The 15,248-nt window shown below is 38.4% G+C and overlaps 1 protein-coding gene across 1 annotated transcript in view; it reads left to right on the forward strand.

The window, feature by feature from the left end:
- The window catches only part of RRP15 (ribosomal RNA processing 15 homolog), a 47,513-nt gene that overhangs the window by 13,872 nt on the left and 18,393 nt on the right, over positions 1 to 15,248 (forward strand). The window contains exons 3-4 of the mRNA XM_027122209.1: positions 1,058 to 1,155; positions 3,558 to 3,759. Of these exons, the coding sequence (XP_026978010.1) occupies positions 1,058 to 1,155; positions 3,558 to 3,759 (300 nt within the window). The remainder of the gene's footprint in view (positions 1 to 1,057; positions 1,156 to 3,557; positions 3,760 to 15,248) is intronic.

Consider the following 15,248-nt stretch of genomic DNA (forward strand, 5'->3'; position numbering starts at 1 on the left):
GGTACAATAGAAAATTAAGAATCAACTGTTTTAAAAGTAAGATTTTTTAATTTCTGGCATAGTCTGATAATGAATTTCATGATAGTTAAAATAAATTACATGATTTGGGGAAGAATCTACTCCTTTAAAAAGGAATCAGAGTAATCTTGATACCAAGAGCAAAGATTTGGTTTTACCGTGATCAGATGTTTTTATTAATACAAAATGAGAGATTAAATGAATGGAGAAAAGGAAAAGATAAAAGGAGACTTTTTTCCACTGATTCTTACTGGTTTTGATGTTCATCAGCTTCTTGGTGATTAGTTCATCATTTCAGTATATTTGATATTGGTGATAGGTTGGCCTGAGGAGGGGACCTGGAGAAGCCGTGTATCAAATCAGGTACCTGAGACCAGGATACCCCCGGAAAACAGTTTTGAATTAGATTGTGTTGTCTTTGAGATTTCCTTATCTCCTGATCCCTTTCTATTTCTGCATTATAGCAAAGAATCAATTTGTTGTAGTTTGTGACTGATATGCCATATTTGGCAAGGATATTGGTCAGATGTGCCATAAGAGAAAAGAAAAATAGTCACTGTATAAACAGGGTATATCTGGATATGACGCTATTCTCTTCAAAGCTGATACAAATTCTGAATAGTTCTGACTGCTGAGGAAGTCAGTTTCTAAAAATAAAGAGAAACGGTATTTAAACTTGTGGTTACGGAAGAGGGTAGTTTGGAGCCTTGTTGATGCTCCCCTCCGAGGATCTGGTGATGGCAGGGCGGGAACCGGGCTGCGCACACCCTGCCTTGTCCTGCCCGGCTGGCGGCTCTCCAGGCCCCTGCTGTCAGAGAGCCTGCCGTCAGCTCACTTGGTGCCTCTCACATGACACTCGGAGTGCTAACCACAGGCTCCCTGAGCCGAACCCCTGAAAGTGTGGGTTTTTGAAAGTCCCTGTGACAAACTAAGCCAGAATGATTTATTACCTTTGTCCTTTCACAGAGTATCATATCAAAGTATGCTACACTTTCAAAAATGCCTAATATTCTTTCACATAACAATATTTATAACACAGCTTGATAAGAAGCGGGAATGGGAAATGATGTGCAGAGTAAAGCCAGATGTTGTCAAAGACAAAGAAACAGAGAGAAATCTTCAGAGAATTGCAACGAGGTAAGACAGTGTTCTTGCCCTTTAAAAAATAAGTACTCTAAAGCTGTGGAGTGATCCATTTCTGACTAGCTTTGATTCTTAAGGTCTGCCTTCTCAGAGCCAAGTGATTTATGTCTGAGCCTCTGCCTATTTAATACTGGATTCAACCGCAGATTCTGGAGGTCTCGTGAGGCAAGAATATAACGTGCTAAGTGGATATTTGGTATGAACCTATTTCATATCATCTTGTATTTTATAGTCACAAGAACAGTATAATCAGACCTCTTACTGCATTTCTCTTAGGATGCTTGTCTTAAATTATGGCGCTAGATGATTATTTTTGTTATTTTGCACTATATGACGTCACAAATTACACATTATAGCAACTTCGTGCTGTCCTTTCACTCAGCATTTTTTTTATCATTGGCACCAAACATTCATTTGTTGCCCTCTGTGTTCAAAGATAAATAGAAGCTGGTGGCTGCTGCATGGTCTTTGCCCACTTACGTATAGGAGTTCTAGTCTCTTTGTAAATAAAGGTACGTCTGATGTGTTAGGAACATATGATGGGAGACTGTAGGGGAGTTGCAGCAGGCTCCACGGTGGAGGTAACAGTTGGGTTGCTGCTTAAAGAATATAGCAGTTACATTTAGTGGAATTCCCTTAAATGTCCCGTTTGCCTACAACAGTCCATCTGGGTGTTGTACAGTAAGACAGTGAGGCTGCATGGGTAAGAGAGGGAGCAGTAGAGCCAGACTGCTGACCTGTCCCTGCACACTGGCTGACTAGCTGGGTGTCCCTGGGCATTTACTTACTTTCTCTCTGTCTCAGTTTATTTTTCCTTAGAAAAAGGAGAGAATATTATACCTACCCTATAGGATTTCTCTGAGAATTAAATAATTAATACCCGTGCAGAGCTTAGAAGAGTGCAGGATTAGTGCCAGAGAATAAGTGCCTCCTTAAATTTTATACCCTGGGCGTCTCACTCTCCTCACTTTGGTCCCAGCTCTGCTGTGAAGGGTATGGAATTTTACCCTCCTTATAAACAAATAAGCCAGCTTGGTAAAGTTTCTTCGATGCTGGCAGGAGACAAGAGGCTTGTGGGCCAGAGACAAAGGACTTTGTTACTCACGGCAAAAGCAGTAGCCAGAGCTTCACGTTCCCACTGGTTCCCTGTGTCCCACGGGGGCAGTGCAGGTGCCCTAGATGGATGCCTGTGCCTGTGGTGGGTTGTGTTACAGGAGAGGAACTCTGTACCTGGGAGTCTGTTGCCTTTATGGTGAATGGTAACAAGCCTGCTCTTTGTCCGGGGGGAGACATTACCTCATCTTTCAAGGTTGCGTACTGCAAACACAACCCTGAGAAATGGCCTGGGTAAAGAGCAGTCGGGGCCTTGCATTCTTGAAGAACCCAGCAAGAACGTGCAGGGATGCTCAGGGCCTGTGGCGGATTGCCTATGCCAGTGATGATTAGAGCAGGAAAATTAATAGGTTGTAGAATTTTAGAGCTGGAAGGGATGTTAATGGTCTAAATCATTGCTGTCCAGTAGAAATATAATGTGATCCATGTGTGTAATTTAAAATTTTCTTATAGCCACATTGAAAAAAGTATAAAGAAAGAGGTGAAATTAATTTAAATAATACATTTAACTCAGTGTAGTCAAATTATTATTTCAGCGTGTAATCAATATAAAACAATTATTAAAGAGATTTTAAAATTCTCTTTTTCATACTGAGTCTTCAAAATCCAGTGTGTATTTTAAACTTGGAGCACATTGCAGTTCATACTGGCCATATTTTGTGTGTTCACTAGCTACGTGTGCCTCGTGGCTACCGTAATGGACATGACAGTTCTTAATCTTCAGAGTTTATCTTTCGGTGAGTTTAACTATAGCACAAAGTACTTCAAAAAATATTTTTTTAAATTAGTCTTATAAGAGTTGCAGGTAACATAGCTGAATACTTTTTAAGCTTCTTGAGTATTGTTTTTCCCATTTACAGATGAAATTGAGATCCAGAAAATCTTTCCTAGCATCAGATGATTAGACAGCTAACTGTAAATAAAGGCTGTGCTCATTCCATGTACACTGTAAAGCCTTTATATTTTGAGAAGTAGATGTTTGTGTTAAAACATCTTAGTTCTGATTCTTAGTTCTAGTTGTACAAAAGTTGATTTAGAAAGACTAAAGCTGAAAAAAAATCACAAATCAATCCACATATATTTATTCTCTATTCATAAGTTTATATTCATTCATTGAAATGTATGTTCACTTTTCAGATTTATTCAGCGCTTTTCACTTGAGTGCCTATTAAATTAGTGCCTCTTTTCTGAGCAGTGAAAATACATTGTTTCTGTCCTCAGAGTTTGTGTTCTAGTTGTAATTGTTACTTAACTACACTGCTCTGGTCATTTATGTTCTATAGGGGTGTGGTGCAATTATTTAATGCTGTTCAAAAGCATCAGAAGAACGTTGATGAAAAGGTTAAAGAAGCTGGAGGCTCTATTAGAAAGCGTGCTAAGCTGATATCAACTGTTTCCAAGAAAGATTTCATCAGTGTTCTCAGAGGAATGGATGGAAGCACAAATGAGAAATGTTTGACTGGGAAGAACTCAAAAGCCAAACAGGTAAGACCGTTAGATAGGATTCAGTGCATCAGATGTCAGCTCTTAGAGTTTTGAGGTGAAAAAGCATACTATAAAATTATAGGGTTGGTTTTGTTTTGTTTTTTTTCAGATTTTATTAAAATGTCTACATGCCCACAGCCTAATTTAAAAGTTTGTATTCTTAAATTTCATGATGACTTATTCAGTATGGAAGTTGCCAGTTATAGATGTTGTTAGAACTCAGGAACCAGTAGATTCAGGTAAATTTTTTAGAGACAAGAGCAGTTTCTCTCCTATCTGAAATCCTGCGTTTTGTGCATTTTGTAGAAGACTAAGTGAGGGATACAGCTTCAATTGAGACTGTTACCCACAGCAGTAATTGTGATGGTGTGTAACTTCTGAAATGAAGAATTGGAGCTTTGGGAAATATGGTGAGAATTCATCCTTGTGCTGAGGCAGCTTTGATGATACTTGGCTGTTTGGGAGATGAAGAACATAAATACTTTTCATGATCTTTGGCATGAATCTCTGCTTCTCCAGCCTTTTGACCTATGAACCCCCACTAGCTTTCTTTTTACTGTACCAGGTGAAAGGTTCTGAAATGTGCTTTACTCTCAGAAGGGCTGTGTTTTTTTTTTAAATTAAAGCAAAGTACATAGTTGGATTTGATGGCTTGGTTTCTATGGCCAACAAAGAGTACTTCAATCAGGAAACTAGAGTTGCTTTCGTAAGTTTTTTGTTTGTATTTTGGGAAGACAATGGGAACTCTGGCAAGAAGAGCATTTAGGAATTTCATGCTAGCCTAGTGTTGAAGTATTTTTCAAGTTTCTTGATTAAGTGGCCATTTTACCTAATTTTGACAAAAATTGTCTAAGCTGTTTATACTTTGCTGATCTCTTGAATATCAAAGGACTCAAATTTTGTATATTTATGTAAATGTGGTGCTCACTGGTGCTGCCTTTTTAAAGTGTTTGTCAGAAGTAATTATGAACACATGAATACTGTGCATGAGGATTTGTACTTTTTAGTTAAAAAGTCTAACAGGCTGTGTTCTGTTCTCACTTGTGATGTAATGATATTTACTGTAAGAACTGGAGAAAGATCCAGCAGCATTGGATGAGAAAGAGCTAATGGGGCAATGGAAAAGGAAAGACTTTTTTCCCCTTTTCCTCGTTGGTTTCAAAGTAAGTTTTAGTAGAAGCATTTGTTTTTGCTTCGGGATTAGTTTTTTCATGAGTTATGAAAATACATGAAGGGTTCTTTTCAGTGGAATTATTGCATTTTCTTTGTTACCATTTGCTCTTTTGCCCTTGACCTTCTTTTTTTCTACTTGAGTGATCACAGGCATGGTATTAATCTGAGACAAGGTCAAAAATTCCTTGAGATTTAAACCAAAGTGGCTTTGCTTTAAAAGTAATTTGTTTCTAGAACTACCTATCCCACACCAGTGCTACCCTGGCACATTTTTTTCTTTTAAAAATGTTTGTTTTCATTTTGATCTTATACTTATGGAAAAACGTAAAGTACCTATTTGTACCAGGTGCTATCCCTGTATCTTTTAAAGGCTTACAATTCAGACAGACACATGATCTCAAGTAAATAAGATTAACATGACAACATACAAATTCTCAATTAGTATGTCTAGACTATTGTCATCAATTACACTAGGTACAATAGACTATAAATTAAGTGGCTATTCCCATCTGTGGGGAGAATTTCAAAGTAACCTACATTATTCATTTAGGACATAGAACAGTTAAGTCTATGTAGGTTACTTGAAATAGGTGGACTTTTAAGGCAATTGAAGAGAAGGAGGGAAGGCCAAGGTGGAAATCGGTTTGGTGTGCCAAAACACCATTCGGAAATGAGTCATGTATTAATGGACTGGATAAAGGAGGACGTTAATTAAGTAGAGAATAAGATTTCAGCTTTTTCTCTTATTTCACCTTATCCTAGCACCACTGCTGCTACACATTTGCCTAATAAATGCTCCTTCTCTCCTCATACAGTCTGACAGAAGAGATTTTATGGAAGTTGCTCATTGGTGTCTCTTTTCTGAGCATAATGGTATTCAGAACACAAGCTTTTAATCTCTTATTTCTAATATTGTGAAATCTTTAGCGTCCATCCACATATAAACTGGATTCACTGGCAGCTGTCTGTCAGGATACCAATCTAGAAAGACCTTCATATCTTCAGGCCCTTTACCCGGTGGTTGTGACATTAAAGTTCAAAACAAACAAGAGCCAGTCGTGTTATATTAAGCAAAGCTGGGTAGAGTGGTAATAATCTAACATAGAGGTCGGGTCCGTTACTGTCAGTATACCTCAGGAGTGCTCTTGGTGTTGTGTGTGGTTGGTTGGTTTATTTGTTTGTCTGTTTGTGAATCCTTAGGAAGACACGTGACTTGGGGATTTAAGAACCCTGTTTCAAGAATTTCCATACTCCTGCAAGATATTAGAAACTTTGAGACATTGTGACAAACGTTTCTTAGCTATATTACGGCCTTGAACAAGTTACTTTTCTCAGAACCTTTTCTTTTTTGCTGCATTAATTTTTTTTTTAATTTTATTTTCAACGCAATAGGAACACTGCTCCAAAAGGGAACTATGACTAAATAAAATACCCTTCCCCATCCCCCTCTACCCCTTGTCTTGTCCCTTCGCCCCAAGGTAATAGATCTTTCTTCTAGTGTTTACCTCCATATATTAAATAATATTCATACTGTGTTGTTATCAATATTAGATATTATCTTTTATGGAAGGTAAAGAATTGGCATTCTTAACATTCCTTCGACCCCATACATCTCATACTCGGTCCTTCCAATATAGTATATTCATGTTTTTGGCTAAATCTGTATTCAATGTAAACATTATTCACTGCTAAGCCGAGTAATATATGATAATATTTTCTTTCTTTATTTCCTTACAGTTTTTGTTTTCCTGGAATTAACATTTGCTTTGTTTTATGCACCAAAGGCTTGCTACACTCTTCAAAAGAACTCTTAAACCCTTCTCAGTACTATTTTCTTAATGGTCACCCTGCTACAGTCCAGACTGACTGTTTTTTACCTGCTAGGCACTGTCTATTTTCGACTTTGCTTTATCACTGTCCTGGGAATTCCCTTTGCCTCTTCCCTGTGCAGTAGTCTCTGTTTCTTGGACTAAATGTCTTATTTTCTCTTGGCTTTCTCCCTCATTTTGATGAGGTTACATTTACCAGTAGCTTTCTGGGAACGTATTTGGGTATCCTCATTTTTAATTGATGCATTGGCTAGATATATGTAGTGGGTTGAATGGTGGCCCCCGAAATAAGTCCACGTCCTGATACCTGGAAGCTGTGATGTACCTTATTTGGAAAAAGGGTCTTTGCAGATGTAATTAAGTTAAGGATGTTGAGATGAAGAGATCATACTGAATTATCTGCATGGGCCCTAAGTCCAGTGACAAGTGTCCTTGTAAGAGACACATGGGAGATCTTACAGGCAGAAGCAGAAGGGGCAGTGTCACAGCGGAGGCAGAGGCTGGAGTGACAGCCACGAGTCAGAGTGCCGACAGCCCCCAGGAGCTGGAGGAAGCACAGAAGCGCTTCTCTCCCACAGCCCTCAGGAAGGGGGGCCTGGCCACACTCTCAACTGTGGCACGCTAAATGGCTGTTGTTTTAAGCCACCCACTTGGTGGTAGTGATATTATGGCAGACATGGGAAACTAATGTAGTATAGATGTGTGTGTTAGAAATAATCTTCCCTCAGAGATTTGAAGTTACTGTTTCTTTTTTTTTTTTTGCCAGTGAGAGGCCCTGTGCTGTTTTGATTTCTGGTTCTTTATCCCTTGGAACCTTTGGGCTCGTCTCTCTATCTCTGCTGTTCTGAAACTCTGCAGTGAAATGTGCCCGGCGGCTTGCTCACTCCCTGTGCTGAGCCCGTGGTGGCTCTCTCAACCCAGTGAGAAGTTCACGTTCCTCCCTTCTAGACACGTTGTTTGGTTTCTTGGATTTAATATCTTTAATGATTTTTGTGCCTTTTTTTTTTTCTGTGTTCTCTTTCTGGAATTTCTGCTAATTGGTTGTTAGATCTTCTGGATTGATCCTCTTATTTTCATAACTTTTTTCCCCTCTAATTTTCTCTCTCTCTGGCACCTTTCTGGGGGAAGTTCTTTGATTTCTAGCCCTTAAATTGAGTTTTAAAAATATATGACTTCATATTTTTTAATTTTGAAGAACACTTTTTGTTCCTTTGTTTTATTCTTGGGATCCTATTATTGTTTCACGAATGCACTGTCTGTTCTCTTTGGGGAATTAATTATAGGCATCTTAAATTTGTCTTCTGCTCTGCGTTGTTTTAGTCTCTTCTGAGCTCATTTTTGCTGTTTGCTTTGGCCTCAGTCTTTCCAGTTGGAGGCCTTCCTTAGTACATGGCGATCCTCAGTGTCTACTCATATTTACGAGTAAAGTACTAGAGAATGGATTGAGCATCCCAGCATGAGCCCAGGCTTTACTGGTTGGTGAGCTCAGCTATAGAAGAGTCAAGAGAGTTGGTGCTTTTGTTGGGGAATGTCCAAATGTCAGCTTCTGTAGGACTTTCTTCTGGAACTTTATATCTTTTCTAGAGAAGACTCTTAAGAATCCTCTGCCTATGTATGGGGTAAGAACTTGCTGCCAGTATTCTTGGAGCAGAATGTAGGAATAGTCTTTGGGGCTCCAGCATTCAGTACGTAGACTTATCCAGTACAAGCTCTTTGTGTTAGCCAGTGCTCCAGAGTCCAGGACCTCTCTGGTTTAATATTTTCAGAGAGTAAACTGCTGTCCATGTTAGTGTCAGTCACCTGCCTCCATAAGCTGGCGAGGGGGCCAAGAGGTCTAATAACTGCTGCTTACACGGACTATCAGCCATTCTTCTGTTTTATCACACCCATTACCCCTACCTCCGCCCACTGCCCCCAGTTCCTGAGCATGGATCCACTGTTTGTCACTTAAACATCAGCTTATTTTTTTCTCTGTTAATTGGTTGCTACTACTCTGTCTAGTTTTCATCCCCCCAAAATTTGCTGGCGTATTGTGTCTCCTATTGTTTTCCCTTCTGTATTGTTTCCTTGTATGTTTATAACTTTTATACCTTTATTTTAATTTTTGTAGGCTTTCCTGTAAGAATTGGAGATAAATGCATGTCTGGGGGTTAATTGGAAGACCTCCTTTTTATTTTAAAAGCAAAAAGGTTCATCTGTCGTAGCTTCTTATTGCTTTAATGGAATTACTGGTAGTCTTAAGTTGATTATAAAGTATTTCACAAACAATAAACCTTTAAATTTTGACATTTTTAATGTTTTGAAGTGAATTGTTTGAAAAATACATTATAGGCACACTTCCTAAAATTTTAGCCATATAAAGAGGGAAACGTCCACGTGAAGCAGATATATTCACCTCTATTTCTATGGGTTTGCATCTTCTTTGGAAACAATCGTTGTGATTATCTCTCTTCCTTTGAGAGTCTTTAGATATTTAGATTCATGCTCTGGCACATGTGCGTTTAGCATTGTTTCTTAGAAAATAAAGAAGAAAAGAGAGTATATGCTTTTTAAAAAATATGACTAGTCTGTTAATTTTTGTTACGTAATCTGATTGATAGATAACGAGAATTACTAATTCATTTCTTTACAAGTCACATATCTATGATTTATAACTCTTTTTTAAGGGTGATATGTATTTGTGCACTATACATCTACATTTGACTTACTTCATTTTATGTTTTTATATTTACTGTTTTTGTGAGCTACAACTTCAGCTGTTTAAAGTCTGCTTATTTCATTTAAAACCATGATCTTCTTCAAGGCTTTTGGTGCCTAGATTGGAGTACTGTTTGATATGTTCCAAGACTGCCTTTCATATCATTAGCTCTTTATCAAGACATTTTTCCTCCTCTGATCCTGCTGACTTGGATAATGCTGTTGCCCTTAGAAGTTTTTAAATCTTTTTCTTTCCTAATTTTGTTGTAGGTAGTCATTATTTCTAGAGCAAAGTACTTGGGAACTCATATGTTAGAAACCCCTCCTTAGGGCAGAAAAGGTGTAATTGCTTTTTAAAGATCATTTTTAGGGAAAGAGATTTCGAAATGACTTACAAGTATTTTAAAAGATGTCACACTGATATATTAAATTACATTTGAGTCACCAATTACTGTACTTTACTCCTTGGAGCTGAGCTTGGGTACTGTGAAGTAAGACAAAAAGTTACTTGATGGGCTTGTTTCAGAAGAAATAACAGCTAATATTTGTAAATCAAAAAAAGCCTTCACTCTAGTGCCTAGGGCAGTTATTATTCTAAGTATTTTTCATCTCTAAAACAATGAGCTGTTTCTTCAGTTACATGTGTATGGTTTATTTTTTTTTCTTAATAAATAATTGTGTATCTCTTTCATCATGTTAAGCCAGGTCATTTGTACAGATGATATACATCACGTTAATAAATGTAAACACATTACACCTTGGCATTCACAAATTTAACACTTTTTTTTTTTGCTTTTTCCTTTTTTAAAAAGTTCCTCATATTGTAAAGCTTATATGCAGAAGTATGTCACTTACTGGTGAGTTCACTACCCAGTATCCACTTTTATGCCCATTGTTTTCTCTATTCCCTATCATATCATGTCACAGTAAATCTTGTTAAATCAATACAGGGGACTTAGTTTATTTTTATTTTTTATTTTATTTATATTTTGTGAGATAGGGCTATGAAATGCAACATTGTTAGTGGAAGTTAGAAAGCCTAAGAAAAGAGTGATTCTTAGCCAAAAAATAAAAATTTGGGGTAAAGTATTGAATGTCAAATTCAGTGGAGGTTGGTTCTTTGAATGAATCAGTCCATCGAATATTTCACATAGAAACGAGAAGAGAAATCATTTGAAAAATTGTTTTAGTACATGTTCCAGGTGGTATAGATGTTAGCTCATGAAATTAGAAAGTTTTAAAGTTGGAAAAATTATGATGTGAGAATGTTCATAGAAAATGTGACTCTCAAGAGGAATGTGCTTTGGAAGAATATAAGAACCTTAGCTTTGATTTTAAAATGTCATGAAGCAAACGTAGTGGTGGCACTAGTTCATCCATTGAACCAACCTAGCCTGTAGGTAAAGGTGCTTTGAGTAACTGAAGAAGCATTTTTCATTGTATAATGGTGAATTCAGATGATAACAGGGAAGGAGGCAGCAGTGAGTGATACTTCTGTTGAAGTGTTTACCTTCAAGCTAAAGAATTTCGTGAAGAAAGTCATAAATTGGAACAAGTGTTCAGTGTTGCTGAAACCAGCCTATACTGAGACAGTCTTTGAAAACACTTAAATGAAATAAGCATCAGAGAACGAAGCCATAATCAGTAGACATTTTCACTAGTAATAATTCAAGGAAAAAAGAGACCATGCATCTCATTTTTACTTCTTTTCAAGGCACACTTAAGCAGTTGGTTAGGAGGAAAAGAACTGCCAATCTTTGTACTACTGTAAGGGGAAAAAGCCTAAGAGTTTTCCAGTTTTTCACATTCTTTATAATTTTCTTTCTTTTCTCTTTTCTTCTTCCATAGGGGTTGGAATATAGGGTGTTTGCTGACGGGTGGGGAGCTAGTGAGTAAGTTGGGATCAGATTTTTTAGTCTCGTACCTTCAGTTAAGGAATTTGGACTTTATCCTTTAGGCATTTGGGAGCCAGTTGTAATTTTTCATCAGGTAAGTGATGTGATAAGGTTTGATTATTTTTAAGAAAAAGAAGGCTGGAGGATGTAAAGCCAGTGTCAGAAGACCAACCAGTGGGAGGCTATTGTGGTAATCAGAGCAGGAGGGGAGAACTAAAAGGGGGTGAGCTAAGGTTGCATGGGGGTGAGAAGAAAAGAGGAGCCAGATTTGACAGGCAGTTTTGAGGTTGACTGGGTCTGGGACTCACCTGATTCAGAGGGATGAAGGAGAGGGAGGGACTGTGGGTGGGGTGACTGTGAGGTCGACGACAGCTTGGGAGATTCAGAAATGGTGACAGCTTTCACCAAATCAAGACTGTAAAAGGTGGAACATGTCTGAGAGGTAAAGACTTTTGGAGGCAATGTCTGCTCCAGGTTGTAATGAGAAATGAGACGAATGACAGTAAATCAGGTCAAAAACGTCAAGCGCAGGGCAGAGGCCCTGGGTTAGTGCGGGAAGCCTGACACAAAGGAACAGGCGGCCCGAAGAGCAGTGTGTGTGAAGGCCGCTTAGTGCAGGAGCTCACGAGTCTGTCTGTCTCTGCAGGGTCCCGAACACAGAGGACAGTTAGTCTGTTTACCCAGTCGGGGAAGGTGAATAGTGTACTTTAGAAATGGAAACATTTCTAGGTTTAAAGAATTAATTGTCACCTATTCGGAGGGAATGCTGTAATCCAGAATCTGTAAATCCCTCCCTTGGACCAAATAAATGCAGCCCTGAATGTACCAGCCACATACCAACATGTGGCAGGGCACGTTGGCTGCTTCCTTGATGTTGACCTTGAGTGAATTTCTTTTTTTTAAGATAAGATTGTATTTAGGGCACTCTGTTTAAGGAAGCAACAAAAACTTAACATTTTGTATAAGAAAAGTTTTCACTAGAGATTCGTTTTAATCCTTAAGGGAATAGTACCTTCCTTCCCCCATTCAGAACACATACCAGTCTAGAGTGATGTTTTCCCAGTATGTTGAATAATCAAGGTTTTAATAATTAGAGCTGTTAATTTGTTTCCTTACCTTTCAAAGTTGTGGTTATTCCTTTTGCTCTTTTCTTGAAAAGTTGACTAAAATTCAGTAAGATTTCTTGGAACTTAAGTGCCTGTTTCCTTAAAGGTGGCACAGAAGCAAAGGTGATGCAATTTAAATCTGTTAAGTCTCTAAGGAGAGCATATTGGCTGCTGTTAGGAGATCATTGACTATATGTTATTAACACTCTTGAAATTACAGACTTTCTGCAGTGTTTTCATTTATTTGAAATTGTCAATATATCAATTTGGGCTTTTGTTAAAACGAAACCGCAATAATAATTTTGTAGTAAGAGAAAGTGCTAGCTAGTTTCTGTTAGAAAGTAATTTCCTTACTGATTGCAGGACAACAGATTTCAATCAAAATCAAGGGGGAAAGTTACTGGAAGAGACTAGGTATTTACTTTTTTCTGATTTTGTGATATGAGTGCTTTAAGTGTCAAGCATAGAGGTAAGTTAGGGGGCTCTGTTTCTCATACATTTCTCATAAATGACAACTATGTGATTTCTTCACAGCTAGGTATTTAGTGGTGGGAATACTTTTGAAATACCTGGCTTCTTTGGTATCTTGGTAACTTAGACCTAGACTCTGAATTGCTGTGTACTTTTAAAATTGTGCATTCCTGTTGATTCATAGACCTACTGAATTCTCCTCCCAGGGGAGAAAGCCTAGGAATGGAGGGACTCCTCACACAGGTCCCTAGGTGGTCCCCCGGCCATTTCCAGGCCTCCGTTTTTAAAAGGAGTTGGGGGTGTGGAAGGCAGGCAAGGGGGTGGAGAAAGATGCTGTCCTTAAGTTGCCCCTACATTGCAGGGCAACACTGTTTTACTCTCACATGAAAGCGGCTCTAACAGGAATGTGTGGAATGCTCACTTTGTAAATAATTCAGCTTAATGTTTGTTTACTGAAAATGCCTAAATAGATTAGAGTTTAGACAAAAGAGAGACTCCAAGTTTGAAGTAAGAATGAGCATGATTGTACACTTTGCTGTTGATGGGAACAGCCTAAAGCCAGTTTCTCTTTGTACTCACTTTTAAAATATGCTGTTTAATTTTAACATAGGGTGGTTTCTGATTTGAACAGCAGTTTTAATCAAAGTGAACGTACGTTTGGCAGTGTGGTAACATACAGCATTTGACATGGGGGAAATATGGGTATAAGTGAAAAATATAATTATGGAGCTGCTGTGGAAATCTTTAGTTACTGTTAAAATAAAAATTAATAGTGGTGCCGTACATCTTCTGGCCTGCTTTGAAGAAATGTTCTATTTGAAGGGGCTGAAGTGGCTGCTTGCATAGGATTTTCATCAGTGGGATTGAGGCTTTTTCTTTCTTTCTTTGATTTTTGTTTTTTAATTTAAATGTCCTGCACAAGATGTGTCTTACACCCATGTGTTTGCACTTATGGTGCATTTTTAAAAATCAAAAGAATTATTTTACACACTGACTAGAGAACCAGACCGCCTGGGTTCAGAATACTTGGTCTGCCGCTAACTGCAGATGGGTTGCTTACCCACACCAAACCTAGGATACTTCTCTGTTTAAGACAGTCATTCTAGGAGTTATAACGACCTCACAGAGGTACTGTGAGAGTCAGGTGATTTAGTATACGTAAAGTGCTTAGAATTAGAAAGCTTGGCATCTAGGAAGCACTATATAAATGTTTGCAATAGCATGTCATTAGAATGAGTTTCTTATAGTCAGTTCTTATTTTTTCCTAACAGATAATAGTTAAAGATGAATCTGAATTTGGAAGCTAGTTTGTAAGGAAACTGTTGTTACTACTGCTGAATTACTGGATCGTCCAAAAATTATCTAATAATTGAATAAAAATTGTGTTTAGATTTGGAAGGTTCTCTCTCATTTAGGTGTGTCTGGCCTAGTAATGCATTCTTCTTACAAAGTAATAAAACTAGATTTTGAGGACCTAGAAATGTGTCCACTTTCTCTTACCCCACACTTCAAGCTGTGGTTGAACTGTAACTTTCTTCCTTAGCAAGGGGGATTTGGTTTCTAAGTGGGTGCTTTCCTACTATTTGAACGTTCTCAACTTTGTGAATAGTGCGCAGAACATTAGAAGATCACAGATGTCCTCAGTCGGGGGCTCTGTGTGTACGTGATGACTCAGGGCATTAGTGGTAGGGACAGGGTAAATGGGCTGGGAGGGGCCTTATTATTGTTTGCTTTGCGCCAGGTACTATGGAAGGTGTTTTTATATAATTATCATTTTAAGAAATACTAGAACTCTCATTTAAAGATGAGAAACCCAAAGTCAGATTAAATGACTTGCCTCAGGACACACTGATAATAATTGACAGACTCGGGGTGAAAACCTAGTCTCTATTGCTCCAGAACTGTCTTTCAGCCATTAGTGCCCGTGTGCTTAAAATAGTGAGGTACTTTTTTAGAAGCAGAACAGAAAACTGTCTCCATTCTCTCACCTAGATGAGCTGGAAAGAAGGGGGGCTGTCTGGCGAGCCCCAGTGTTGCCTGCCCAGACTAGACAGAGAGGTAAGCAAGGCAGCTTGCTGAGTTCTGGGTCTCACCTCCCCTTCACTGGTTATGTAGTAGCACTTGGGGAATGACCCACTTTAAAACCTCATTCCTTAAAACTGGTTAAGGAGGAAGTAAGATAAGATATTATAGTAAAACACTTCAGAATTATGAAACTCATTAGACTCATTTAGAAAATTCTTTGGGGAATTCTCTGGTGGTCCAGTGGTTAGGACTTGGCGCTTTCACTGCTGTGGGCCTGGGTTCAATCCCTGGTC

This window comes from Aethalodelphis obliquidens, unplaced genomic scaffold (genome assembly GCF_003676395.1).
Source record: "Aethalodelphis obliquidens isolate GAN/ISIS:26980383/991018 unplaced genomic scaffold, ASM367639v1 scaffold24, whole genome shotgun sequence".
In the NCBI taxonomy this organism is placed as follows: Eukaryota; Metazoa; Chordata; class Mammalia; order Artiodactyla; family Delphinidae; genus Aethalodelphis; species Aethalodelphis obliquidens.